This window comes from Schistocerca piceifrons, chromosome 7, assembly GCF_021461385.2.
Source record: "Schistocerca piceifrons isolate TAMUIC-IGC-003096 chromosome 7, iqSchPice1.1, whole genome shotgun sequence".
NCBI classification, from domain to species: domain Eukaryota; kingdom Metazoa; phylum Arthropoda; class Insecta; order Orthoptera; family Acrididae; genus Schistocerca; species Schistocerca piceifrons.
The window spans coordinates 355,461,893-355,488,901 of NC_060144.1; the positions used below are offsets into that span (position 1 = coordinate 355,461,893).

The 27,009-nt window shown below is 37.4% G+C and overlaps 1 protein-coding gene across 1 annotated transcript in view; it reads left to right on the forward strand.

The window, feature by feature from the left end:
• Positions 1-27,009, forward strand: part of LOC124804616 (probable E3 ubiquitin-protein ligase HERC1) — a 790,356-nt gene that overhangs the window by 639,228 nt on the left and 124,119 nt on the right. The window contains exons 58-62 of the mRNA XM_047264817.1: positions 4,420-4,533; positions 8,389-8,553; positions 23,319-23,510; positions 23,595-23,776; positions 26,629-26,907. Of these exons, the coding sequence (XP_047120773.1) occupies positions 4,420-4,533; positions 8,389-8,553; positions 23,319-23,510; positions 23,595-23,776; positions 26,629-26,907 (932 nt within the window). The remainder of the gene's footprint in view (positions 1-4,419; positions 4,534-8,388; positions 8,554-23,318; positions 23,511-23,594; positions 23,777-26,628; positions 26,908-27,009) is intronic.

Genomic DNA, 27,009 nt, shown 5'->3' on the forward strand with positions numbered 1-27,009 from the left:
GGTTGCGGGGAGTGTTGGGCATGAGAAGGGAGTTAGTTTCAGGGGAAAGGTTTTGGGATGGACCTAGGGATTTGAGGAGGGACTGGAATCCTGCTGGATTTCTGGACTGGGGTCACTATGGCAGGGCTTGTAGATGGACTTATCTGACAGCTGGCAGAGTCCTTTCGTCGGTAATCCCAGCAGGTCAGAATCACAGTAATGGGGCTTTTGTCAGCAGGTAGGATTATAAGATCAGGATCAGTTTTGTAGTTGGTGGATTGCAATTCTTTCTACTAATATGGGATTGGTTTCTATTTTGAGAGGTTTGGGGAGTGATGGTGAGGCAAAGTTTGAGGCTGGGAAATTCTTGAAAGTTTATAAGGATTAATTTGGAGGCAGTGGGGTGTGGATCACAGTTATATGGAGGAGTAAATGGAATAAGTCACAGTTCAGTACTGGTTTTGGATTGAGTCTGATTTGTGGGATTAATGGTGAAAAACTGTTTCAGCTGTAGGGACCTGGAGAAAGAGAGAAGGTCTGGAAGAAACTCAGCTTGATGTGATATAGGAATGGGGAAGAATGTAAGGCCTTTGTAAAGGACCAATATTTCTGTGGGACAGAGCTTTTAGAAGGATAAGTTCATGGCTTTTGCAGGTCTGTTTAGACTTGCATTCTGTCAAGTGGCAGGATGAAGTTTCTGAAGGTGTTTTAAAAGTAATATGTCTGCAAGGCGTAGTTTTTTGACTATAAGGGGATATGAGAGAGGTTTGGGGAAGGCTCTTATAGTGGTGGTGGGTAGTGGTATTTGAAGGTGGGAGTATGGGGTGAACAGATCGGACAGTTTTTTGGAGATGGGATTGTGCATCCTGCTCTAATTCGTGGTTAGCAAGGTTTTCAGTTTCGGAGATGGGATGGAGGAATTTGAAATTGCAGAGCAAGGTAATGTTTGGGAGGAGGTAGTGCAAGGAGGTTTGGCCCTGATTTGTATGGTTTTGCTGGACTAAGTTGGTGAGGGCTATGGACTGATTGAATTTGAACAGACAGAGGTCATTGTGGAAAGAGGGGTTGCAGCCAGGGACTGGTAATTTGATGGTCAGACCTTTGGGGAGATATATCAAAGAACATATTATTAAGATTATAGTGTGCTTTTTGTTGTTGTTGTTCGTGGTGGTGGTGGTCTTCAATTTGAATACTAGTTTGATGCAGCTTTACATGCTGTTCTAACCTGTGCATGCCTCTCCTTCTCAAAATAACTACTGCAACCTACAAGTGCAACCTACAAGTGTGAACCACTTACTGTATTCATCCCTTGGTCTCCCTTTACATTTTCCCCTCCACCCTTCACTCTTATTACCAAGCTGAGGATTCCTTCATGCTTCAAGATATGTCCTATTAACCAATCTCTTCTTGCAGTTAAGTTGTGCCATAAATTTCTTTTCTCCTGAATTTGTTCAGTACCTCCTCATTAGTTCCTCAATCTACCCATCCAATCTTCAGCATTCTTCTGTATTACCTTGTGTGTTATTTAAAAATTAAAAACAAAAAACTTTTTTTAAGAAAAGATTCTTATTTGTTTTACTTTCTAACCCAAGTTGGTGGAGATCAGGAAGGGTTATAAGGGGGTAGGATGAAGTGTGAGAGCAAAGGGTTTGGAGGTGTGGAGGAATGGGCTCTACTTTTCATGTATTTGCCCCACAGCCCTCATGCATGTAGTTGTCCTTCTGGCGTAGAGGGCAGTATAGCCAAGCTGGCAATATCATGCAGAGTTTGTGAATTTTCAGGGATGGCTGCATTGTATAAATCAGCCATGTTTACAGCAGAGGCATGTGATGGATATGTTTAAACCAGTGTAGCACAGCTTTATTAATTTTTTTGTGTGATGAAGGTGCGACAAGAAGTGAATTTTCTCATTGAATATAACCTGTCTGTGGGATAGCATGCTTCACATTTGCAGTTTTGAAATGGCCAGTAGAGTACAGTGTGCCTCCCTCAACCTGCACATATACTTGTAATCAGCACCAAAATAATTTCTCATGTTGAAATGTCAGTGAAAGAGAATCATCATATAACTGTAAAAGCGCTGTCACCTGCTTTGAACATTGGCATGTACTCGTAATTCTTACACACATTGCTGTGTACAGAAATGGGGATATTTAGAATTATGTGCATATTAAATACCCTGACATATTTATAGTGAGCAGAGAGGCATACACCTAAATAGGTGACTGGATTATCTGACCCAGTTCCAGAAGGACAGGAGATTGTTCGTAGAGTGCATTGTAATGATGAATGAAATGGTGTCACCGTTTCTAAAAGACAACAAAAATGATGAGTCTGGAATGTAGACATCCATCACTGCCCAGGACAAAGAAGTCTCAGTCATTGCAGTTGCTGGAAAGTTTGTTTGAGCCTTTTCTTTGATATCCAGGGGTTGCTGATGTTGGAATGGCACCAGTGAAGATCACAATCAGTGTCCAATGCTGATACACATTACACTTGTAGAGTCATTGAAAGCAAGCAATCAGACACACTGTTACATGATATGATTTTCCTCCATTGTAATGCAATGTCAGTGCTACACAGGATACTCAGCTTCTTTTCCAATGGGACATGCTGGATCATTGACCTTGCAGCTTGGATCTGTTGACTTGTGATTACCATTTGTCTGTCCCTTAAAGAAGGCCCTGAAAGATCACTGCTTCAACTTTGATCAAGCTGTGTGTGATGCTGTGGATGAGTGTCTGTCATCAGCCTTCATCTTTCTTCGTGAGAGTTATAGAAAAACTTGTACAATGTTTAAACAGTTGCCTACACAATGGCATGATTGTTGGGTCTCTTGAAGCCATATTATTCTGCTTCCCGATTCCTGCAGTATTAATTTCTCAATCTGTAGTGTCTCAAACATTGGTCTATGTTTCATTTGAATGACTCTTAACTTTACTTCCAAATAAAATCTTTTAGCTTCTAGCAGTTTACAGATAATGCTGCCATGTGACACTGTTTTTGGCTTTTTTTGTGAAAGTTGGCTTTTTTATGCTCTGATGCTGCCTTTGACTAGTTTCATGTGGTTTCTACACATTCTTGTTCATTACCTGTAAGTTGTGACCTTACAACACTGCCATTTTGCATTATTGTGACCACCTGCTTGTAGCTAGAGCAACTACCAATTGCTGCATTCATAGTGGTCAGACAAGCTAGAAGAGAATTAATCAGAAGCTAGTGTGTGTCCAAGAGTATTTGGCGCCATTATTTCCACTGCTTCTCCCAACTGTTGAAGGCAGTATGGATGAGGATTCATGCAGTGCATACAGCAATAGAGGCAAGGTTGAAACTTTGCAGTCGTTATGTTCGTTCAGTGCTGTAGATGTCTGTCTATGTGGCAAAGGGTGCGAGGCATTAGCCAAGCGGTCTGAGGCGATGCAGTCTGGGACTGTGCGGATGGTCCCTGCGGAGGTTCGAGTCCTCCCTCGGGCATGGGTGTGTGTGTTTGTCATTAGGATAATTTAGGTTAAGTAGTGTGTAAGCTTAGGGACTGATGACCTTAGCAGTTATGTCTCATAAGATTTCACACACATTTTATGTGGCAAAGCAAATTATCTTGCTGGAAGGTCACATCTTACCAGCTTGCTCCAAAGAGGATTTATAACCAAATAATTAAAAGATGTCTTTCACACACTTTAATGGTTCCTAAAGCATGGCAAAAACATTTTCTAACTCTGGTTATAGTGACTTGTGTTTGTTCACAAATTAGCCATGGAGTGAGTGATTTTCTATGTTTCATGCTATACAGGTAACAGTCTAATTTCTAGACACTGAGAAAATTCAGTTTTTTCAGTCAATGCACCTTCATTAGTGTAGGTGTGGAAAGGATTCATATTAGATGAGGGATCCATACACAGATACGTGAATCGGGTTACGTTCAATTTATTTGGACGCTGAGATGTTCCACTGCAATGTACTGAGTGATCACTATACATTGTACATGTCCTGGTTGCCTCTGATATCAATGCAGCATCAAGTTCCACAGTTTTCACAGTGGTGTCATTAGTACACTTTCACATCACTTATAGCCACAGATGCAGTGCTTGAAATGTGTACAGAGCATTTTTCAGTTACCAAAATGACTGCATTTCCACATGATATAGTCATGAGCTGTGTACTGCAGACATCACATCTCAGAGGAATTCACAATAATGCTACTTAGCATCACTGTTTTCTGGCAATGGCGCCTGTGAAGTCATTCATTAAACTACAGTGAGATTCTAATTTGTTTCCAATTCCTGTTTAGCATTGTAATATTGTACTGTATATTGAATTCTTATGTTTATTTCTGTGTTTGAACTAGGTGCGTAGTAATTGGGGGACTTTGCAAGGTGATATAATGTATTCCAATTGCTAAACATGTAAAATTAAAAAATTTTATATATTTTTTTTCGACAGTAAGAGACTGGCAATGGCTTCAAGTACTTAGTGTTGCTGTACGCACTGCTGATGGGCTTGTGAACCGAACAAAGCTGCCCACTGAGTTCACAGCTGACATGAGCCTCACTTACGGTTAGTATCCTGGTATAATGTTAATTTTTACATTCTGTGTAACTGCATCTTTCAGTTATGGCTGAGACTGACTTTTCTTCTGCTCTTGCCTTAAGAAAACTTTATTAATTTCTAATTTTATTTAATTAATATTTTTTGAAAAATACGAAAATATTTATTGGCAGTTATGTTTAATATGCATGGAAACATTGCAGAACCCCTTTGCTGTATGTGTGTTTTTGTTGTTATTTACTAATTTGGGTTGCTCTTTGAAATTTCTGTGTATTGTGTTTTATCCCACAGAATGTTCAGTTTGAAAAAAGTAACAAAGAAATTTCTTAAAATAACGTTTTATCCCACAGAATGTTCAGTTTGAAAAAAGTAACAAAGAAATTTCTTAAAATAACAAAAGACTTGACTCCTCATCAAGTTAGATTTATTTAGTTTGTATTTACTGTTGCATTTGACTCTAGAAGTATCACAACTTCAGCACTTGGTCCTCCTCTTCTTTCAGGATCTTTGCAGGTCTCATAGTTCATATCAAAAGTGTCCTGAGAAGATTTATTTGGTTTAATACTATATTTAATGGTACAAGTCTGCTTGGTAGTATCCTGCACTAAAAGCACTTCCAGTTTAAGTGTAATCTGCACACTCTAAGTGCTTGAAAAATTTGTCCAGATACTTATTGAACACACCCTCTAACAGCTCCCATTAATGCACTGCAAGTTTAGTCATTATGTTAAATATGCTACAGTCAAGAGGAATTAATACATACCTTCAGTTAACAAAGGAATGCTACTTGTTTCCACTGCTGGTGTATTTATTTAAAGTTCTTCTTCATTGCCCATGAATATGATAAAACAAAGAGAAAATTTCAATAAATACAGCCTAAGTGACAAACGCTGCTTTCATTTAATAAATTTATGACTCTGGTGTCCATTATGAAGAAGATTCAGTTACTTCTTCACATAGACAGGAGAAACTCATTGCTCTTGCTTGGTAATAGGCAATGACAATATGTTACTGAAACGACTTCACAGTACGAAGCTAGTGTTTTGTAACCTCACAAGATTGGTCTAGCACAATCGTACCTTGTCCGTGAAGTAAAAAAAAGTTCTGCTCAGCTGACTAAATTAATTAAAAATAATTATTGGCTAATACTGGTGGCCAGTAGATCGATGTACAAAATCAGTTAGCTGTGTTTGATATTGAAATCCAAAGTTTCAAAAAATAATAACAACCTATGAAGTGTATACTGAATGAAATAAACAAATGGAAAATAAAAATAGGGTGCATATTTTGTGAGATGGGTTTGTGTAGGTACATGTGGTCACTTAATAGAGTAACAATTTTTTTTCCCAAAACTCCACAATGGAAATTTCAGTTCAGTACCCAACACAAAAAAGTAGTTTGGTAAAGTGCGACAGTGTAGTGTGTTTGCAATCGAGAGAACAAAAAGATGTGAACCACATGAAATAAAATTAACATGCTTTATATAATGCAAATGTAATTAAAATTTATGTAAAATTATTCCTTGCTAATTAATTACAATATATTTCACACATTTATCTCTGACTTACTGGTTTACAGCAAACTCAGTATTAGCAAATGTGTAAAATACTTCAACATTGTAGTAGCAGTTTCATTAGATCAGCCATGCCCTCCTTTCATGAAAGTAATGTATCATTTCTTAGCTGTTGTAATAAAAAAGACTTCTGTATTTTCTAATATTTAATTATACATTAAACACACAAAAAATCAGTTGCACTCTCAATTATTTATCAAGTTTTAGGGCGTGCAGTTCATAGTTCTGCAATTTACGTATGTCAGATACAGTCCTCTCTGTGTCATCCTCTCTCCTCCTCAGACCCTTCCTCGCCTGTCTATCATTCTGTCTATATGTCTGCTTATCTATGTTTCTGGCTCTCCCTCAATCCTTGCTCTCTGCTCCTCTGATGTCCCCTCTCCCTCTCTTTTCATACTCCTCTGGCCTGCTCTTATCAATTTGCCCCCTTCAATTTACTTCATCATACCTCTGTTTCTTGTCTCCCTTATCCATTCTTGGTCCTGTCTCCAAATCTCTTTACTCTAATTATTTTCTTACAGTTCCCATATGCTTTAAGATGGCATCACTGGGATGAACCTTGACCAGCTGATGTATCAACATTGTTTTGTTTATAACCTCAAAAATACATTTCAAGATGGTGAGTCTGCTAAAAATGTCCACATTATTTGAACAACATTTTGTTATTCGTTTTTTTACTTGTTAAAGGTGAGAAACCAGTGAATATATACTGTAAAATGTCTAAAGTTTATGGCAAAGATTGTATGAGTCAGTCAAATTTTTACAAGTGGGTAGAACAGTTCTAAAATGGTCGCGACTCAATGACTGACAAACACCGTTTTAGCCGATCAGTTGCAGTTTCAACACCCTCACTTGAAAGTCGAATTGAAGACATTATTCGTGCCGATTGCCATGTGACTGTGGAAATGATAGTTGATAAGGTTCAAGTTAGTACTGGTACAGTTCATAACATTATTTGTAACAAGCTGAAGTATCGCACATCGTGTGCAAGATGGGTCCCAAAGGAGTTGACGTGGCTACACGAGGAAACAAGGTTGAGAGTGTGCACGGAGCTAAAGGTAAGTTATGAAAGAGAAGGTGAGCACTACCTCAACAAAATTTTAACTTGTGATGAAACTTGGGTTCACTGTTATGAGCCAGAATCAAAAAGACAAAGCATGGAGTGGAAGCACACCAACTAACCTGTCAAGAAAAAGTTCAAAACCCAAGCATCAGCAGGAAAAGTCATGTTTGACGGTCCAGTTTTTCATGATTATCTTGAAGAGCAGTGTACAATAAATAGCCAATACTACTTGGATTTGCTTTTAAACAAGGTGAAGCCAACCATGAGAGAGACACATTGTGGATTTTAGAGGAGAGGTGTGATTCTCCAGCAAGACAATGCACATCGTCATATTGCTCAACTAACCCTTGAAACTGTCGATAAAAAAAATGGGCTGGAAGGTACAGCCTCATCCCCCTTACAGTCCTGATTTAGCACCTAGTGATTTGCATTTTGTTTGGTGCACTGAAGGAGGCATTACATGGGAAGAGGTTCCAGGACAATGAAGATGTGAAAAAGTTCGTGGGAAACTGGTTGAAACACCAGGATAAAGAGCTCTTTGCAACTGAAATAAAAAAGCTTGTAACTTTTTGGAACAAGTGTATAAGTGTTCAAGGGGATTATGTTGAAAAGTAGAAAAACTATTGTTTTGTAAAAAGAAATGCTTTTTTCTCCATACCAATTTGTCTCTCTAATTATTGAATTGACCCTCAGACAACCATCATTCTCCTTGTTGTACCCAGTCCGTGAAATTACAGAGTGATTAGTAGTCTTTATTTTTTTCTCTCTGTTATTCAGGAAAATGTTAGAATGGTTCCTAAAACTGTACTATGGTCAGTTTCTCCCTCACCTTTCTTCAATGCAAGTTAGTTTTTACACTAAACAGTCTTGATGTTAACAGGATGTTGAATTATAACCTTACATTTTCTTTAATTTGCACAAAATTCTTATCACCATGTACTGTTAACATCTTACAGAGTATTCAAGCCTTCCAAAAAGGCATAAGCTTTGTTGTCTGTAGAACTGTCATAGCATGGAGTAATAGTTGAACGAAGAAAACAATCCTTTAATCTTATATTGAAGATGCAGTCAAATGGCTGTTTATGAAAGATGATAATGATAACAGGTGTAGTAGTGGTAGCAGCAGCAGCAGCAGGAGTAGTAGTAGTAGTAGTAGTAGTAGTAGTAGTAGTAGTAATAATAATAATAATAATAATAATAATAATGATAATATCCTATTTACTTGCAGATGACAGTTGTTCTCCATCACCATTGGACAACTCTTCATGGAGCATGAAGGCAGATGAACAGTTGATGGCTTGGTCAGTGCAGCATCCTCATGACTGGCAGATTGGTGGCAAGTGCCAGGCATATGTCTGGGGTAATGGACAATATGGACAACTTGCTGAGGCTGGTATGCTTATAAAAAGTTTAAAGTTTCCAGAAACTATTTCAGATATGTCTTGTTTCCACATTTACGTAGAGATTTAAAGAAGCAGGAGCTATTTGACTTTCTGAAGAAGCATAGTGACATATTCAGAGGAACTATTACTTATCTCTGAGTATTCTTGTATCAATTTAATTGCTTTGTGTCAAATAAGTACAAGCATTCTACAGATCTGCCCCATTCATGCCGTACCTATGGATACTAAAAATATCTGATCAAAAGTATTCAGATAGCACCATGTAATCCACCAGGGACATTTCAAAGTGGAAACAACAAAGAACAATAACAGCTGCACCAAACCAGGCAAGCCTCATTTATTGATGGACAGGGACCATTGAGTATTATGAATGGTGGCTGTAAAAAACCACATGAAATCAGTGGAAGAAATCATTTGCATGTTTGAAAGTACTATCAGCAGTGCAGCTAGCATGACAGCTGTGTTTAGGGAATTAAAATGAACAGGATACAATAGTCAAGCAGCTCTTCATAAGCCACACTTTCTATAATCAGTGCTACACAATGGTTAAGGCGTTGTAAAGAGTGACACCACTGGACAGTAGATCGCGGTAAATGAGTAATTTGGAGTGATGAATCACACTGTGGCAATCCAATGGAAGGGTTTGGGTATGGCAAATCCCTGGAGAATGTTACCTGCCATCAACCTGCCATCATATGTAGTGCCAACAGTGAAATATAGAGGAGGGGTGTTTTTGTATGGGGGTGTCTTCCATGGTTAGGGTGTGGTCCCCTTATTGCTCCTAAGAAAATACTAAATGTGGAAGAATATAAGCAACATGTGTTCAGCATACCAGTACAGGAACAGTTCGGAGACAATGTCTGTCTGTATTAGCTTGAAAATGCACCTTGTCATACATCAGCAGCTGTGAGGCAATGGTTTGTGGACAATAACATTCCTGAAATGGTCTGGCCTGTCCAGTGTCCCAACCTGAACCCAGAGGAACATCTTTGGCATAAGCTGGAATGTCTACTTTGCTGCTGCGCGGGATAGCCGTGCGGTCTGAGGCGCCTTGTCACGGCTCGTGTGGCTCCCCCCATTGGAGGTTCGAGTCCTCCCTCGGGCATGGGTGTGTTGTCCTTAGCATAAGTTAGATTAAGTAGTGCGTAAGCTTAGGGACCGATGACCTCAGCAGTTTGGTCCCGTAAAATCTCACCACAAACTTCCAAAACTTCTCTTTTGCTCCAGACCACAGCGCCCAACATCACTGTCTTCTCTGGTTCTGATTTTTAAGGAAGTATGTGCTGTCATTCCTCGACAGACATTTTATTGAAAGTGGCCCCAGCAGAGTTCAAGTCATCATAAAGGTGATAGTTGGACACACCACATATTAATATCCACTAATGGGTCTCCAGATACTTTAGATCATATAGTACGACGGTGAAAGAAGATTTGAAAAGAGCAATGCAATAGGAAGTCTGAGCTAGCATGTAGTGTAACATGAAATAGTTGCAACAAGATTGCAATCTCATAAAAACCCAAAGACAGAGCATCACACTGCAGCAGTGAAGACAGAAACATAGTATGGTTAAGAATACATGACACTTAACAAGAACAAGGAAACAAAGAAGCAGGGTAGAAAAAAACAAATTTAAGGGAGATTTTTGAGACCAAGAAAAGGAATAGATGGTAATAAGGAAGATTAAAGTAGTAAAGGAGTTTTGCTATTTGGGGAGCAAAATGACTGCTGATGGTCGAAGTAGAGAGGATATAAAATGTAGACTGGAAATGGCGACGAAAGCGTTTCTGAAGAAGAGAAATTTGTTAACATCGAGTATAGATTTACGTGTCAGGAAGTCATTTCAGAAAGTATTTGTATGGAGTGTAGCCATGTATGGAAGTGAAACATGGACGATAAATAGTTTGGACAAGAAGAGAATAGAAGCTTTTGAAATGTGGTGCTACAGAAGAATGCTGAAGATTAGATGGGTAGATCACGTAACTAATGAGGAGGTATTGAATGGAATTGGGGAGAAGAGGAGTTTGTGGCACAACTTGACAAGAAGAAGGGACCGGTTGGTAGGGCATGTTCTGAGGCATCACGGGATCACCAATTTAGCATTGGAGGGCAGTGTGGAGGGTAAAAATTGTAGAGGGCGACCAAGAGATGAATACACTAAGCAGATTCAGAAGGATGTAGGTTGCAGTAAGTAGTGGGAGATGAAGAAGCTTGCACAGGATAGAGTAACATGGAGAGCTGCATCAAACCAGTCTCAAGACTGAAGACCACAACAACAACAAGGAAGATGAGAAGTGGAGGTCTGTGTAGATAAACAGGGAGGTAGGAGAAATGATACACAAGAGGAGACTAAATATGTGAACACATTACGAGAATGAGCACTAGATTATCAATGAAAGTCTTCAGCTACATGCCGAGTTGAAAGCAATTTAAAAATAGGTTGAGGAAATGGGAAAAGATATGGATGAAGTCCAAACTAATGGAAAATAAATTTGAAATAAAGGGAGGTTATGAGCTAAGGTTAGTAAATTCAGGAGGCTGCAGAAAAGCAAAGTCATAAAGATTGTATTGTGAACATATATTCACCACATAAAGTACTAAAATTCTTCCATTTGTGAGCTAACATCCCATAGATGTTCAGGCTCACGTGTGGTTCCTCTTCATCGAAATGTCTTGACTCAAACTCACCTAGGGGTTGAACCGCATCTGTCGCATGACACGCCCTAAATTTAGACTCTTGTGACCCTTTGGTTAAATTGTCTGCCTGATGGCATTTTTGCAAAATATATAGTTATTATAACATATAATATCTGTAATAATAATAGTGGGGACTAAATTAATGACCCATAAATGATGTAGGTCACACAGTTCCGATTTGGTTAGAATAATGTTTAATTGCCAACAAAACTAATAACAGAAGTGCTCATATTTAGAATTACTCAGTTCGAGCATTCACAGTCTCATGATGAAACAAGTCCAATACTCCACCTTGATATTTACACGAAAAGTTAGAGTTCACACCAGACGCATGGGTGCTCACTGCTCAGAGACTAAGTCCCATGATACCACACAACGAGAAATTTTCTAAGTCATTTCACTTCCTAGCTGCTTAAAGACCGACTGTCCGCTTTTGCGTCTCAATCCGAACTGTACCCTTTGGTGTCTGCAGCCAAACTGTCTGCTTTCGCGTCTGCCCCAGCACTCTCCCTCTGCCCGTCCCTGGCATTGTTGCCCGCACAATGAATATCCTCGCTCAACTGACTAGGGTAGTTCCCTTTCCTCAAGCCATCCATCTGATCAGTTACAGCTTATTCTACATTTTAACATATTTAATCAATCGAAGCTTGATCACATTCATGTTCTACATAAAGTAACAATAATATCCATTACATAATAAACGTTAAATTCCTTTACAGAAAACCAATACAATTTCCTTCTTAACTTTGAATTTCATGGCCAGTAGCTTTCCACCATTGTGCCTTCTGATAAATAAATAAAGAACAAAAGTAAGTATTATGCACTAAACCTTACAACAAATGTTCTATTACCTAATGATTCAATAAGATGTCATGCAGTCATCATTCATTGTGTATTATGTGGAGGAAATTATGATATGATGCTTAACTGAAAATACTGATAGTTTAAATTTACTATATCTTTTAAACAAATAAAGTTACAGAGTTGATATTTACAACGTTTGTCATTTTAATGAGGCACTTCTATATAAAATTTCAATTGTTAAGACCAACCAAAGCATTCAGGTTTTAGCATTCAGGTTTTAGCATTCAGGGCTTTGTTACAAAATTTGTTAATTTCACTTTGACAGGTACTCCTAAGCTATTGTAGATATGATCAATATTCAAGTTTTATTGAGATCACCATGAAAATTTATGGAGGATGGCAGATTGAAATTACTGTGGCTTCATTCCATGACTTACTACAGAATTAAATAGTTTCCATATGGCTGATCTTAGGTCCGCCATATTTAACACTGCTATGTCTCCTTGGCCACAAATGGTTTGTACTGAGTTTCCTATGACATAGGTTCTCGTCTGCCTCACTCGCACACTACAGTGCTTAGGCCTCAATAGACAATAGACACCTGTGAGTTTCCCCTTCTCATGCTGAATCTGCACCCTTTGTGGCACACGGTCCTGGATGACAGAGTTCATTTCACAATTCCTGTAGGCTAACTCTTGTAGCCATATACTTAAATGAGAGCACAATGGTTGTTAGCTCACACACCTCCATTTCATAACATTTTGGAGTGCCATATGTAATGCCAAATAAAACTATACATTTATCAAAATCGACAGTCTATAGAAATGCGGCAGAAATATCAGCATCTCTGCGTTTACTTTCACAGAACCTTTTTTCACAATGAAGTCTCCAGCAGCGCTCCACAGATTCAGAGCCAAGTACCCTGCCAAAATTCTTTATGGCTCTGCATTCCATTGCCATTGTTTTGCGGGAACAAATCTGTTGAAATTTGATTCGTATGTAGATATCAGAAAACAAACACTTTCCAAAACCACCCAGGATCTGCAATGATAGCTTCCCCAGTGGAATCGATATAAACAGGTCTAAACTACACAGTAAACAATAGATTTACAACATTTACAAGGTGCTCGTGAATTTTTCAATGATTCAGACATGTTATTCAAGTCCCACCAGAGACATGCATCTTGTGACAGATTCCCAATCAACTTCATAGGCAAATTAATATTTTCTTTTAATTTAAATAACTCTCTTATAATCAGAACTAACAACAAATATGAACAAATCTCCCCATCGTTTAATTCCGTACAGTGAATCTGCGTACATAAATCATTACTCCATTTAACAATAAATTATTCCCCCAAAATATTCTCACATAAGCATACATCTGACTTCCTAGGTAAGCATTATTAATTTTCATTTTTCAAATTTCTCCGACCTCCATGTACCCAAATTGGCGTGACCATAACTTGTAACTTGGAAATTACAACTAACATAAAAGCATCCAAAAACTTAAGTCTAACACATACATACACATAAATAAATCCATTATATACCCCCAAAAAACTAATTATATGTATACTGTGCACTGATTTTTGACTTGATACCATTCATCAAATAATTGAGTTCCTAGACCACTTTGCACCGAAATGTGCATGTAAACTATCTCTTTATAATTGCACAGACCTTATGCCAAAGGAAACACTTATGCGACAAACAACAAACAAGCTACAATAAATCATGAAATAAAACATTGCAAATTACCCCTCCAAACTGTCACACACATTGTTCTCTTCGTCCCAACCATGTGTAATTATGGTGTGAGCAATCTGGTTGCCCCCCGTCAAAAGATTCTTAAATTTTACTTTCTTTTTTTCCCTCAATTTCATAATCCAAGCACCTTCCCATGCAGTGAAACGAAGTTTTATATTTACATAAGAAATCTGTTCCCAACACCACATCTTTTACAAGTCCATTCACTACAAAGCATCCTATACGAAAATGATTCTCCTCACACTTGAATTCCAAGATCACTTCTTACCTTATCATCTTACTTAAGCTGCCAACTGCTGTTTTAATTTTTACACTGTTTACAGGTAGTAATACTAATTTCATATTTTTCATCCTATGTACAAAACCTTCCGACACTGCCAGCACATTACTTCCAGAGTCGAGCAGTGCGTCTACTTTCTCATAATTTTCTTTAATTTCAATGATAGGTTGAACATAAATCATTTCTTTCTGTTCTAAACACTGTTTCCTCATTAAATCATTCTCTATGTCTCATCCCTTCTCTTCCATCTCTAGAGTACACATACCTTCTTTGTTCCACCCCTCAATTTTGTATTTGTCCCAAAATAATTCATTAAATGCTTCTTTCGTCCCACTTTCATTTTTTCTCCCTTCTAGACCTCTCGCTACCTTAAACTTCTCTTGAGTGCACAAATGAGGCAATAACGATCATGAAGTTCTACCGTACCATCGCCAATCAGTTACAGTAAAATCACATTCTTCCTTAAGATGCCATTCTGTCCAAATAGCACTTTCTCTATTAGAATCAAACTCACTGTACTCTCCTTTAAAATTATCGACATTAGTAGCTATAATGTCATTATCATGAAATAAAGCATTACTTTTTACTTCCACGTCATTACAAACACCTTCACAAACAATACTTTCAACAGCCGCTAATACATCATACAACTCATTACATAAAACCTTATTTACCTCCATCCGCAAATCACCAGTGTAAGAACTGTTCATAGTTTCACCATCCTCTGCCGTTACATCACATAAATTATAGCTACAGCATTGTGCAGTTTCAGAATCAACAGTACCATTAAAGTCTGCTGATTTTTGCTTTAAACCCGAGCATTTTACCTTTCTGGCCGCATATCAAATTTAGACCCACATTCATTCTCAAACAAACATTCAAGATCCACAGATCCATACAGAATTTTGGGTTCACCTCCATTTATAGAAAGATACGCACAGATTCCTTCCTCTTATGTATCAATACCAGCAGCTTCAACTTTTGTAATCTCAGCACATAAAACATCATTACTGCCTTCCTTCAAAAATAATTCACCAATATCCACCAATACACACACAAATTCATCAACAGCTGATGAGATTAATGCTATGCCGCCCTTATTAACCTCCTTAACAACTTTCATCATCACAATATCACCTGAAACATCATCACTTTCATACTACAATCGTTACCGCTGGTTAGTACCTCATTAGAATTTTCTATACCATCTAACTCCACCAAAATGAGCACCACCTCAGCCTCCTTTTGGTACATAGAATCTTTCATTGTATTAACATTCACACACTCTTTTGTCTCACATTCACAAAACAAATCATTTAGCCCTAAATCGTTGTCATCGCCTTTATTGTTATCTTTTATTATCTCAAGATTACGCCTTTTATGTACAATCTGATTTGAAAATTTACCTACTTGATTCTCATCTCTTACTAATTTCATTTCAAAATACTCACGCCTTTTTGCCAATTTATTAACACCTATCACATTTCCATTTGCTTGCAACCTATTTATCATCGGTTTGTTTTGCCATCTCCGGACCTGAGATGCAGTGACACTTAGTTTCCTGATCTCCCGTTACGCTGGTTCATTTCACCAAGTGCCGGTCCCTCAGATCTAAGTTCTTGGTGTTGGTCCCTGTCACAAAAGTATCCGTTCCCATTACCCCTTTGAAATTTATCATTGGATGTGTTCTTGTTACTGTTTCCTTTATCTTATAACTGTTGTTTGTGTTCTGTTGATAACTTCCCGGATGTCTTTCATAGGAGTTACTCGGACTGTAGCTATGATTTCCACACTTGTTTGCTTACATCGCGGTTTAAATTTCAATGCCCTTTCTAATTTTTCTACAATGTCCAAAAATTCATCTATTGAGTTGCTAGGTCTGTGCACTAGAGCCCACTGCAAATTTTCCAGTAACTTCCTTTTCAACGTCTTAACTTCAGTAAGCATTCCCAATGGACTTTTCACATGCCTTAATCTCGCAAGTTCACGTTTACAAAATTCTTGCATTGACCCATTCCCGTATTTAAATGTTGGCCCATTGAGAAACTCATTTTGGTGTTGTGTTTGCATCACTTCACTCTAGATCTTGTTCAGGAAACTGCTTTCAAATATTTCATAGGTAGTGAACATATCACTGTGTGTATTTCCCCATGATTGTGGCTCACCTGCGGCTCACCTCCCATTATAAAACCATCCCTGCATGCTGCTAGAAAATGTACTGGGTGAAATTTCTGTCCTTGTGCAAAACATTTGACCGATCCCAAGTTCATCCACAGAACACTGATCACAGTAGAGATTTGATGTGCAGCTAAAGAATTCAGTTCACTTTTTATTTCATTTATTTGCTTTTTAACTGCACTAGTTTTAATTTTAATGCCAGATTCTACTTGTTCCTTTATTTTATCTACTTCTTTCTCACCTTCTAAGTTGCTAATAGCCTCTGTCGTCTCGGCCATTAGAGCATCTTGCCTACTCATACCATTTCTCGTTGCCTCCCACATCTGCCTGCAACTTTTCCACCTTGTCACTGAAACTTTTCTCCACCTGATCTACCTTAGAGTCAGGTATCCCAACTTCATCAGAAATTTTTCCCATTTCATCCCAAATGGTTTTTAATTTTCCGTCTATCAATTCCTTGATTCCACTAGCCATTTTACCTACTTCATCTTTCAAACTGAAGCCATTTAGGATTGAACCGAATCAATTTTTAAATTTACATCAACCATATCGGTTTTAACACAGTCAATTTTTAAGTTTACGCCACCCATATCAGTTCTAAAAGAATCAAGTTTGGATCCCAATCCTCTTATTGATTGCATTAAGTGCGACATCATGTCTCTCCCAAATTCATCTCCCTTGCCTGATTTCAGACTCTTAGCCCTACTAAATCCACCGCCAATCGTGCTCTCCCGCTCCAACTTTGTGCTAAGTGGCTCACTAATATTTTCAGAACCACACAAACTGGCCGACTGCTTAATATTAGCAACGTTTATTATTGGCGATTGAACTACAGAGATTAAGGAAAGGCAAACCTACATTTCTAGCATTTGTAGACTTAGAGAAAGCTTTTGACTATGTTGACTGGAATACTCTCTTTTAAATTCTGAAGGTGGCAGGGGTAAAATACAGGGAGCGAAAGGCTATTTACAGTTTGTACAGAAAGCAGATGGCAGTTATAATAGTTGAGGGACATGAAAGGGAAGCAGTGGTTGGGAAGGGAGTGAGACAGGGTTGTAGCCTCTCCCCAATGCTATTCAATTTGTATATTGAGCAAGCAGTAAAGGAAAGAAAAGAAAAGTTCGGAGTAGGTATTAAAATCCATGGAGAAGAAATAAAAACTTTGAGGGTCGCCGATGACATTGTAATTCTGTGCAAAGGACTTGGAAGAGCAATTGAACGGAATGGACAGTGTCTTGAAAGGAGGATATAAGATGAACATCAACAAAAGCAAAACAAGGATAATGGAATGTAGTCGAATTAAATCAGGTGATGCTGAGGGAATTAGATTAGGAAATGAGACACTTAAAGTAGTAAAGGAGTTTCGCTATTTGGGGAGCAAAATAACTGATGATAGTCGAAGTAGAGAGGATATAAAATGTAGACTGGCAATGGCAAGGATAGCGTTTCTGAAGAAGAGAAATTTGTTAACATCGAGTATTGATTTAAGGGTCAGGAAGTCGTTTCTGAAAGTATTTGTATGGAGTGTAGCCATTATGGAAGTGAAACATGGACGATAAATAGTTTAGACAAGAAGAGAATAGAAGCTTTCGAAATGTGGTGCTACAGAAGAATGCTGAAGATTAGATGGGTAGATCACATAACTAATGAGGAGCTATTGAATAGAATTGGGGAGAAGAGGAGTTTGTGGCACAATTTGACTAGAAGAAAGGATCGGTTGGTAGGACATGTTCTGAGGCATCAAGGGATCACCAATTTGGTACTGGAGGGCAGCGTGGAGGGTAAAAATCGTAGAGGGGGACCAAGAGATGAATACACTAAGCAGATTCAGAAGGATATAGGCTGCAGTAGGTACTGGGAGACGAAGAAGCTTGCACAGGATAGAGTAGCATGGAGAGCTGTATCAAACCAGTCTCAGGACTGAAGACCACAACAACAACAACAACAACATTCTGTGACCTACGTCCAAATCTGTGGCAGTTTAGGCAGTTTGCGTGGGGGCTCTGAGCTACGAATTTTGCAACAGTTGTGTGCACCAAGTTTTAGCAGTGGTTAGAAATGATAAAAAAGTAACAGACTTCAAGAAGAATAATAGAATGTCGTTAACTGTGAGAATTACAATTGTGATTTCACAGCTATTAAAGGAACCTAATATTCAGTCCTGAAGCGATCTCACACTTAACTTTTGTGAGAGGTCCTGCCTATCGAAGTTCAGATAATACTTTTGGACACACTTTGCAGAATTCAAATCCAATTCTAAACTTTCCACAGTTCATATTCCGCAATTAACGCTTTCCAAGTTCCTATCCCGGACGAGCCCCCAATTGTAAGTTAACATCCCATAGATGTTCGGGCTCACATGCGGTTACTCTTCATCAAAATGTCTTGGCTCAAACTCGTCCAGGATTAAACCACATGTGTTGCATTACATGCCCTAAATTAGACTCTTGTGACCCTTTAGTTAAATTGTTTGGCTGATGGCAAGTTTGCGAAATGCATAGTTAATATAACATATAATATCCGTAATAATAATATCGGGGACTAAATTAATGACCCATAAATGATGTAGGTCACACAGTTCTGATTTGGTTAGAATAATGTTTATTTACCAAGAAAACTAATAGCAAATGTGGTCATATTTAGAATTACTATTACACTCTAGTGCATATCCATTTGACTCAGTTCGAACATTCACAGTCTCATGATGAAACAAGTCCAATACTCCACCTTGATATTTACAGGAAAAGTTAGAGTTCACACCAGACGCATGGGTGCTCACTGCTCAGAGACTAAGTCACATGATACCACACAACGAGAAATTTTCTAAGTCACTTCACTTCCTAGCTGCTTAAAGACCGACTGTCCGCTTTTGCGTCTCAATCCAAAGTGCACCCTTTGGTGTCTGCAGCCAAACTGTCCGCTTTTGCGTCTGCCCCAGCCTCTCCCTCTGCCCGTCCCTGGCCATGTTGCCCATGCAACGAATATCCTCGCTCAACTGACTAGGGCAGTTCCCTTTCCTCAAGCCATCCATCTGATCAGTTACAGCTTATTCTACATTTTAACATATTTAAATAATCAAAGCTTGACCACATTCATGTTTTAAATAAAGAAACAATAATATCCATTACATAATAAACGTTAAATTCCTCTACACAAAACCAATACAATTTCCTTCTTAACTTTGAATGTCATGGGCAGAATCTTTGCACCAATGTACTTTCTGATAAATAAGTAAATACATAAGTTAGTATTATGCAGTAAACTTTACAATAAATATTCTATTACCTAATTATTCAATAAGGTGTCATGCTGTCATCTTTCAGTGTGTTTTGTGTGGAGGATATGATGATCTGATGCGTAACCAAAAATACTGATAGTTTAAATTTACGATAGCTTTTAAACAAATAAAGTTACAGAGTTGATATTTACAACGTTTGTCATCTTAATGAGGCACTTCTATATGAAATGTCAATCGTTAAGATGGACCAAAGCATTATTTAACACTACTACATCTACTTGGCCACAAGCGGTTTCTGTTTGGTTTCCCTGTGACGTAGGTTCTCGTCTGCCTCACTTGCACACTACAGTGCTTAGGCCTCAGTAGACAATAGAGGCCTATGAGTGTCCCCATCTCGTGGTGAATCTGCACCCTTCTTGGCACACAGTCCTGGACGACAGGGTTCGTTTCACAATTCCTGTAGGCTGACTCTTTCAACCATATACCTAAATGAGAGCGCAATGCTTTTTAACTCACACATTGATGGATGACTTAGCAGGTACTCTGAAAAACTCCTCTCTTTACCTGCTGGTGAACTGCCGCAGCTCTTATGACATCCTGTTGTCATTGTGAACATGTCTTCCCCACAGATGAATGTGGAAGATGGAAAAAAATTCTTTATCCCAAAACAATTACATGCATAACACTTAAGCATGAAGAATGTGCAGGCGTTTTTCTTCTTCTACTTATGCAAGCTCTGTTTAATCATTGAAATTGTAAATTTGTTAACAGTACATCAATCAAGGCAAATTATCTAAATATTATTCTACTGATTAATTTGGAATGTCATTTTGTATTGACTTTTTATGTTCTTTCATTAGCACAATCCAATTTTACATATTTCACACCAATTTTGAATTATAGTCAGTTCTATCAATAGATATTTCGTTAAATGCCAATTTTTCCATGAAATGTCTACATCTGTATACATGAGAGGAAAGATAATGTGTACGCTTACATCATGCCACAGCCTTATTACGTGTATTTGTTTGAATTACAGCATTGTGGTAAATTTGCAAATTTGTTACAGTTAATTCATATTGTATTGTTTGAAGAATCACAGAGAGATCTTGGTCAGCTGTAACTGCCAACAGTAACTTTCATTTGGTGTAGTGTATCTCTCAGTAGCTCTACAGATTAACAGTAATAAAATTTTTATTGATTAGTGTAATGATTTATTTAGTTTATTTGCTGTAACTATGACGGTTTTCATCATACGACCTATTGTGAAATTTCACTAAGCTCATAGCTTTAATGGATCAATAGTAACTTGATTATCACCGGATACAATGGCTAACCTTTTATAAGCTGCAACCATCAAGAGTTCAATTTGTTGACCACGCTTACAGTAATTTGCTTGTTCCACCCAGATGTCAAACTATGACACCATCCACCTTTTAAACCTTGGTGTCCCATGCTGGCTGCCCATTCACTATGCTGTTCCTCTAGTACCAAGTACATCTCAGCCTGTGCCATGACAGACAGCTCAACTGCCACTTTACATCTTATTCTGTCTGTCATGTCATATCATATCACAGAGCATTGATATCTTTTTATTGAATGACTTTCTAAATGAATAGTATGTCCCTACAAAGGCTTGTAAAAATGAGAATCTTTGTTTCATATTTAGGTAGGTTACCATTCAGGTTTGGCTGAGCTGTAGTGCTTGTAGGTGGTCTGTGTCTTGGTTTCTACTGTTAGCACACATTTCACCTTGCCAAACAGCAATCCAGATGGTTGTTGTGTCCATTCTGTCTTGTCTTTTTATCTACATTCATCAGAGAGAACAGCTGGAACACTTTAGATTTTAACTACGTGACAGTCACTTCTATTTGTTTGTTCACATAAAGCCCACTGATAAGCAGGTGGCTATATTCCCATTGTAATTGTTCTCTTTCTTATAGCTATAAATATTTTGTCCTCTGAGTTAACAAAATCTCAGCCTTTGCTATAATGCCAGTTAAAGAAGATACATGAAAATTAATCTTATGTTGAAAAAAGTTCAGTGACTTAACATTCACATAATACACAAACATTTGTATATCACGTAAATGTTTTTCTTCCATAAAGTAAGTATCATAAGTGAGTTGTTTGTAATTTAAGACAATAGGAAAACTTGTATAGTTGTGATTTTCCATTGAACATCTGTCATTAAATAATGTATCTGGACTAATAATATTATTGTAGTGGACAAATGTGGAAACTGCTGTAGAATAGTTTGAAACTGTTGATAGTGTGAAGACTGCCTGTGTTTTGTTGCTTGCTGTGAAGCACCAGCTTGGATGAATATGTGGCTAGCCTTTGACTGTGTAGTAGTTGTAGTTATTGCTCAATGGCTATGTGTAAGGAGCATCTAATCTTAAAACACAAATCTGATCTGGCAGTAATACAATTATATTTGGGACAGCTAAGAGCTGCAGTTGGCAGCAGTTAAGAACTGCCTAGACAGTTAGACTCTGATGAAACCAGTGAATTCAGGCTCTGGAAACTCAGTGGTAGTATGTAGACAACCCAAAATGTTCATGAAAAAGTAGGAAGTTAAAGGTAGTATTATTCAGAGAGTTGAAGAAGGACCAAAATTGTTCTTCTTCTAGGGTTAAACTATGGGAAGGGAATGTCTGAACTGGTACTGAACTGCCTGTGTAGTGAACATCAGGCAACCAGTATTTTTAATCCAACAGCAGGGCTCAGTGACAACATAATATTTAGGCTTTCAAGGAAAAGATCATGATAAAGAAGAGCATGTGGTGATTATTGGTTATGCCAGGTGCAATCTGGACCACAAAGTCAACTGCACAATTCAGGATGATGTCATCAGGTACATTGTTGAGATTGCTCCTCAGCATGAAGACTATGTCATATTTTGAGTGATATGACAAGCCCTGAATGAAACAATGAGTAAAGTCCAAACTGTTGGAGTCATTAGCAGAGCACTGCAATCGAATGTGTCTGATGTATGCATCACTTCTCACAGTATACATCTGAATGTTTCCAGTAAAATGTTACATACATGAATCATTTCCAGAAGCAGTTGGTAAAACTGTAGCTCAGTCTGTCAAATCCCCGTGATTTCCAATATTTTCCTAAGGCATTTTTGTTTCTGAAAGGCAGAGCATCAAATAATCAATGGAGTAACAGTAGAATTTTAATGCAGTCAGCTGCAAATGCTGGTTCCCTAAATTTTCTAATAATGTTGTGTGAAGCGTCTCCATAATATGTCTGCATCTCCATAATATGTGTGTGTTGACTGAACATGTTGGTAACAACAAATCTAGCAGCATGCCTCTGAATTGCTTCAATGTCTTCCTTTAATCTGACCTTATGCAGATACCAAACACTCAATTAATACTTAAGAATGGGTCACTCTAATGTTCTGTATATGGTCTCCTTTATAGATGAGCTTCTCTTTCCTAGAAATTTCCTATTATAATGAAGTTGACCATCCTCTCTGCCTACTACCAACTTTATACACACATCCCATTTCATATCATTTTGCAACATTACACATAGATATTTAACTGATGTGACTGTGTCAGTCAGCATACCACTAATTCTGTATCTGAACATTACATGATTGTTTTTCCTATTTATCAGCATTAACTTAATTTTTTCAGTGTTTAGAGCAAGCTCCCATCCATCATATCAAATAAAAATTCTAACACATCCTGTATTCTCATAAATAGTGAAGTTTTGTTTTATGTCTGCCTTTCATTTTATCTGGCTCTCTTGAGTGTAATAATCTGTCTTTCAGGTCGCAGTACACTTCAACCTGTAGCAGTTGAGTCATTCTCCTCAGCCCAGCAAATAATTTGTGGACAGAACTGTACTTTTGTCATTCAAGCAAATGGTACTGTACTTGCTTGTGGTGAAGGTAGCTATGGTCGTCTGGGTCAAGGGAATTCTGATAATTTACATTCCCTCAGCATCATATCGTCACTTCAGGGTATGACTACAATTTTAAAGTTATAGGATTTTCATGTGTGTATATTTGGCTGTAAGCTATTGTCATGTAACTGAAACATTTCAGGATTTGTGATTGTCGCACTAGCAACATCTTGTGGATCTGATGGACACAGCCTTGCACTAGCTGAGAGTGGTGAAGTATTCTCATGGGGTGATGGTGACTATGGAAAACTTGGTCATGGAAATAGTGACAGGCAAAGGCGTCCAAGGCAAATTGAAGCACTTCAAAATGAAGAAGTAGTACAGGTGATAATATTTCATTATCAATGCTTGAAGCACATATAAAATAAACCAAGTAAATGTAACATTTCCAGTAATGCAGCACATTGGTGTAAACAGTTTTGATGAATTTGTAGATATTATTTGGGTGTCATTTTTGTGTGTTACTTCAATTAATAGAAATTTTCTTCACTTGAATCTTCATCTGTCTTTTTCAAGGCAGATATACTGTATATTTGAGCTTATTATAGTGAGGTGGTAAATAAGAGACTATTCAGAGATATTAAAATCTGTGGAGGTATCATTACACAATTGTTATAGCAATTTTTCTAAGAAGGGATACTGAAAAATATATTTCAGAAAAAGAAGAGGGACAAGTAATGGTATTAAAACAAGGAAACATTATTAGTTTTGAAAGTGAAAGAAAGTTTTATATTTACGAAGATCATTGAAAAACTAATTTTCAAATGGTAATTAATTTTCGAAGTAGAACAGCCAGAAGCCAAAACTAAAACAAAATATAAATGGATGAAAACATAATTTTGAGAAGTATGTTGTGTTCGAAAAGGAGTTAACAATAGATTCTGGTCCCAACAAAAAATGTAATTTAACTCTTACAATATTGAGGAAAGTTGCCACTCACCATTTCGTGGAGATGCTGAGTCTCAGATAGGCTTAACAAAAAGACTTTCACAAATAAAGCTTTCGGCCAGTAAGGCCTTAATCAAAAACAGATGACAGATATACATCCAGACACTCATGCAAATGCAACTCACACACACATGAATGTAGTCTCAGGCAACTGAGGCCACACTGTGAGCAGCAGCACCAGTGCGTGATAGGAATGGCAACTGGCTGGGTTAAGGAGAAGGCTGGGGTGGGGAAGGGGGATGATAGCAGGGTAGGAGTGGCAGACAGTGAAGTGCTGCAGATTAAACGGAGTGAAGGGCTGGCAAGGGATTTTATTTATTTATTTATTTTTTGTGGGGGGGGGGGGGGGGTGAAGGTTAGTGGAAAATCCATCCTGGTTTTTCCATTGTTTCATTTAACACTTAGCAAGATTATAGTGTTAGGCAGTTTAATGGGAAACTTTGCTAATTGTACATAAAACTGTGAACCATATTTTTACTGCATGATGACAACAAGACAGAGAAGTTTAGTCAGTCTAAGTGACACCAGTGCTTTTTTGTAACTGCAAAAACAGAATGCTCATGCTCATCAGCAATGAATGAGTCAAAAGTGATAGGGGGGAGTATGAAAGTGCTTGTATTCTTAACAATAAGTGCTAAGATTTTAAATTGTTTACCATAAGGTTTCTAAAACTGATTGTATGTTAAATGTGAAAACAATTTAAAATTTACATTCCTCACACAAAGGTAAGTATTGTGTTTACTTATAGGTGGCACTTGTCAGACACATTAAACCATTGACAAAGAATGTCTTTTAGGTTGGGAGGGACAAACTGTGTTAGCTTGAGTGTAATTACAGTTAAGATAAATTTCAACTGTTAAGTTGTCAAGACACAAAAATCTGTAAGATTTGTGCATTTAAAAATTATCTCACTACACTGCAAATTATTATTATTATTATTATTATTATTATTATTTTTTTTTTTTTTTTTTTTTTTTTTTTTTTTTTTTTTTTACCAATTTGTTGAGCTTAGTTGGTCTTGTTGGTCAAATGGCTTCAAGACTATAAAACTGGTAATTTAACTACTTTATTCTACCCATATGTAAGAAACAGAAATTGTTAAAAGTTCTGAAAGAAAATAATTTGTTATTGAAGTATAGCAATTAGTAATTGATAAATACAGTGAAGTTGGTTCAGCTGTAGTAGTTTTCAGTCTGTGTGGAGACTTATTAGAGAAACTTTTAATTGCTTAATTCTGTTGGAACCTGTACAGAAAATTAAAATGTCATAAGAAAGTAAAATTTGCAACTAATGAGTTTCCTGAGCATGTCTTTAGATTTATATAATATTCCTATAGGCTGTAATAAAAGTGCACACATTCACTAACAGTTTTAAAAATACCATTGTACAACTAATTAAGTTGAACTAATAATTAGGGACCAAACATAAATTTATGTCAGCCAGCATTTTGTATTCTCATTTCAACTTGGAGTGAGAAATATTTGGATATACAGTAAATCTAACTAAAGCTAGCAATATCACACAGTTTCAAGTGGCTGCAGCTCTTTGTACGTTGATATCAGTGATATTTATTTTAATGATAGAACAATAGTTTAAAGAAACTTACACATATTTACTTACATTGTTTGGAAATTGCCACTCTTTCTTTTAATCGTCCTCATCATCATCATTATCAAATACTGCCCATAATGGAGTGCTTCAGGAGTCTGGAAACAGTGTCCATATTCATACGATGACAGATGTGTCATAAGTTAGAAAATGAACATCAAAATGTCAAAACCCAAATTTTGTCTTACAGTGCAGAAATAGCAATAAAATGCAGGCAGTAAAATGAAATATTTTGCTTGGGACCTAAGCTTAAGTCATAAAACAATAGACAAGAAATTAGGAAAATATGTTTCTTCTCTTTACCTGAAGCTTTGAGCGACATTTCCTTCATTTTAGTCTTGAACACTTCCTCATCTGTTCTTTGCGTCATAAAACTAAAATTTTAAATACATGTATATCTATAAAATTAATAGACCAATAACTGAGCATGCTATTTGTTGTATTTCTTGTACTGGTTTTTTGACAGTTGTTTGTGACTTAATTAATTCATTTGCTTGATCATAATCACTTTTGCACTTGTATCAAAAGTAAGAAACTCAATCATTTTGTGTGACATTTCCGTTTATAATTGCTGTATTTGCTTTTCTAAACATTGTTCTTATTTTTTTATTCTGCTGTAGGTTGCCTGTGGTTTTAAACATAGCGCTGTTGTGACAGCAGATGGTAAATTATTTACCTTTGGTAATGGAGACTATGGCCGTTTGGGCTTGGGAAACACAGCAAATAAAAAACTTCCTGAACGTGTGCCCATACCTGATGGACAACTAGTGGGGCAGGTTGCTTGTGGCCTTAACCACACAGTATGTGTATCAAAGGATGGAAACACAGTGTGGTCGTTTGGTGATGGGGATTATGGTAAACTAGGACTTGGTAGTACTGCCACAAAATCCACACCACAGGTTTGTAAATGTTTGTATCCAAGGAATAGTCCTTAAATTAATAGTAAGAAAATTATTCTTAGTTTGTATTAAGAGTAAGAATGGATTAATATAGTGTGGTAG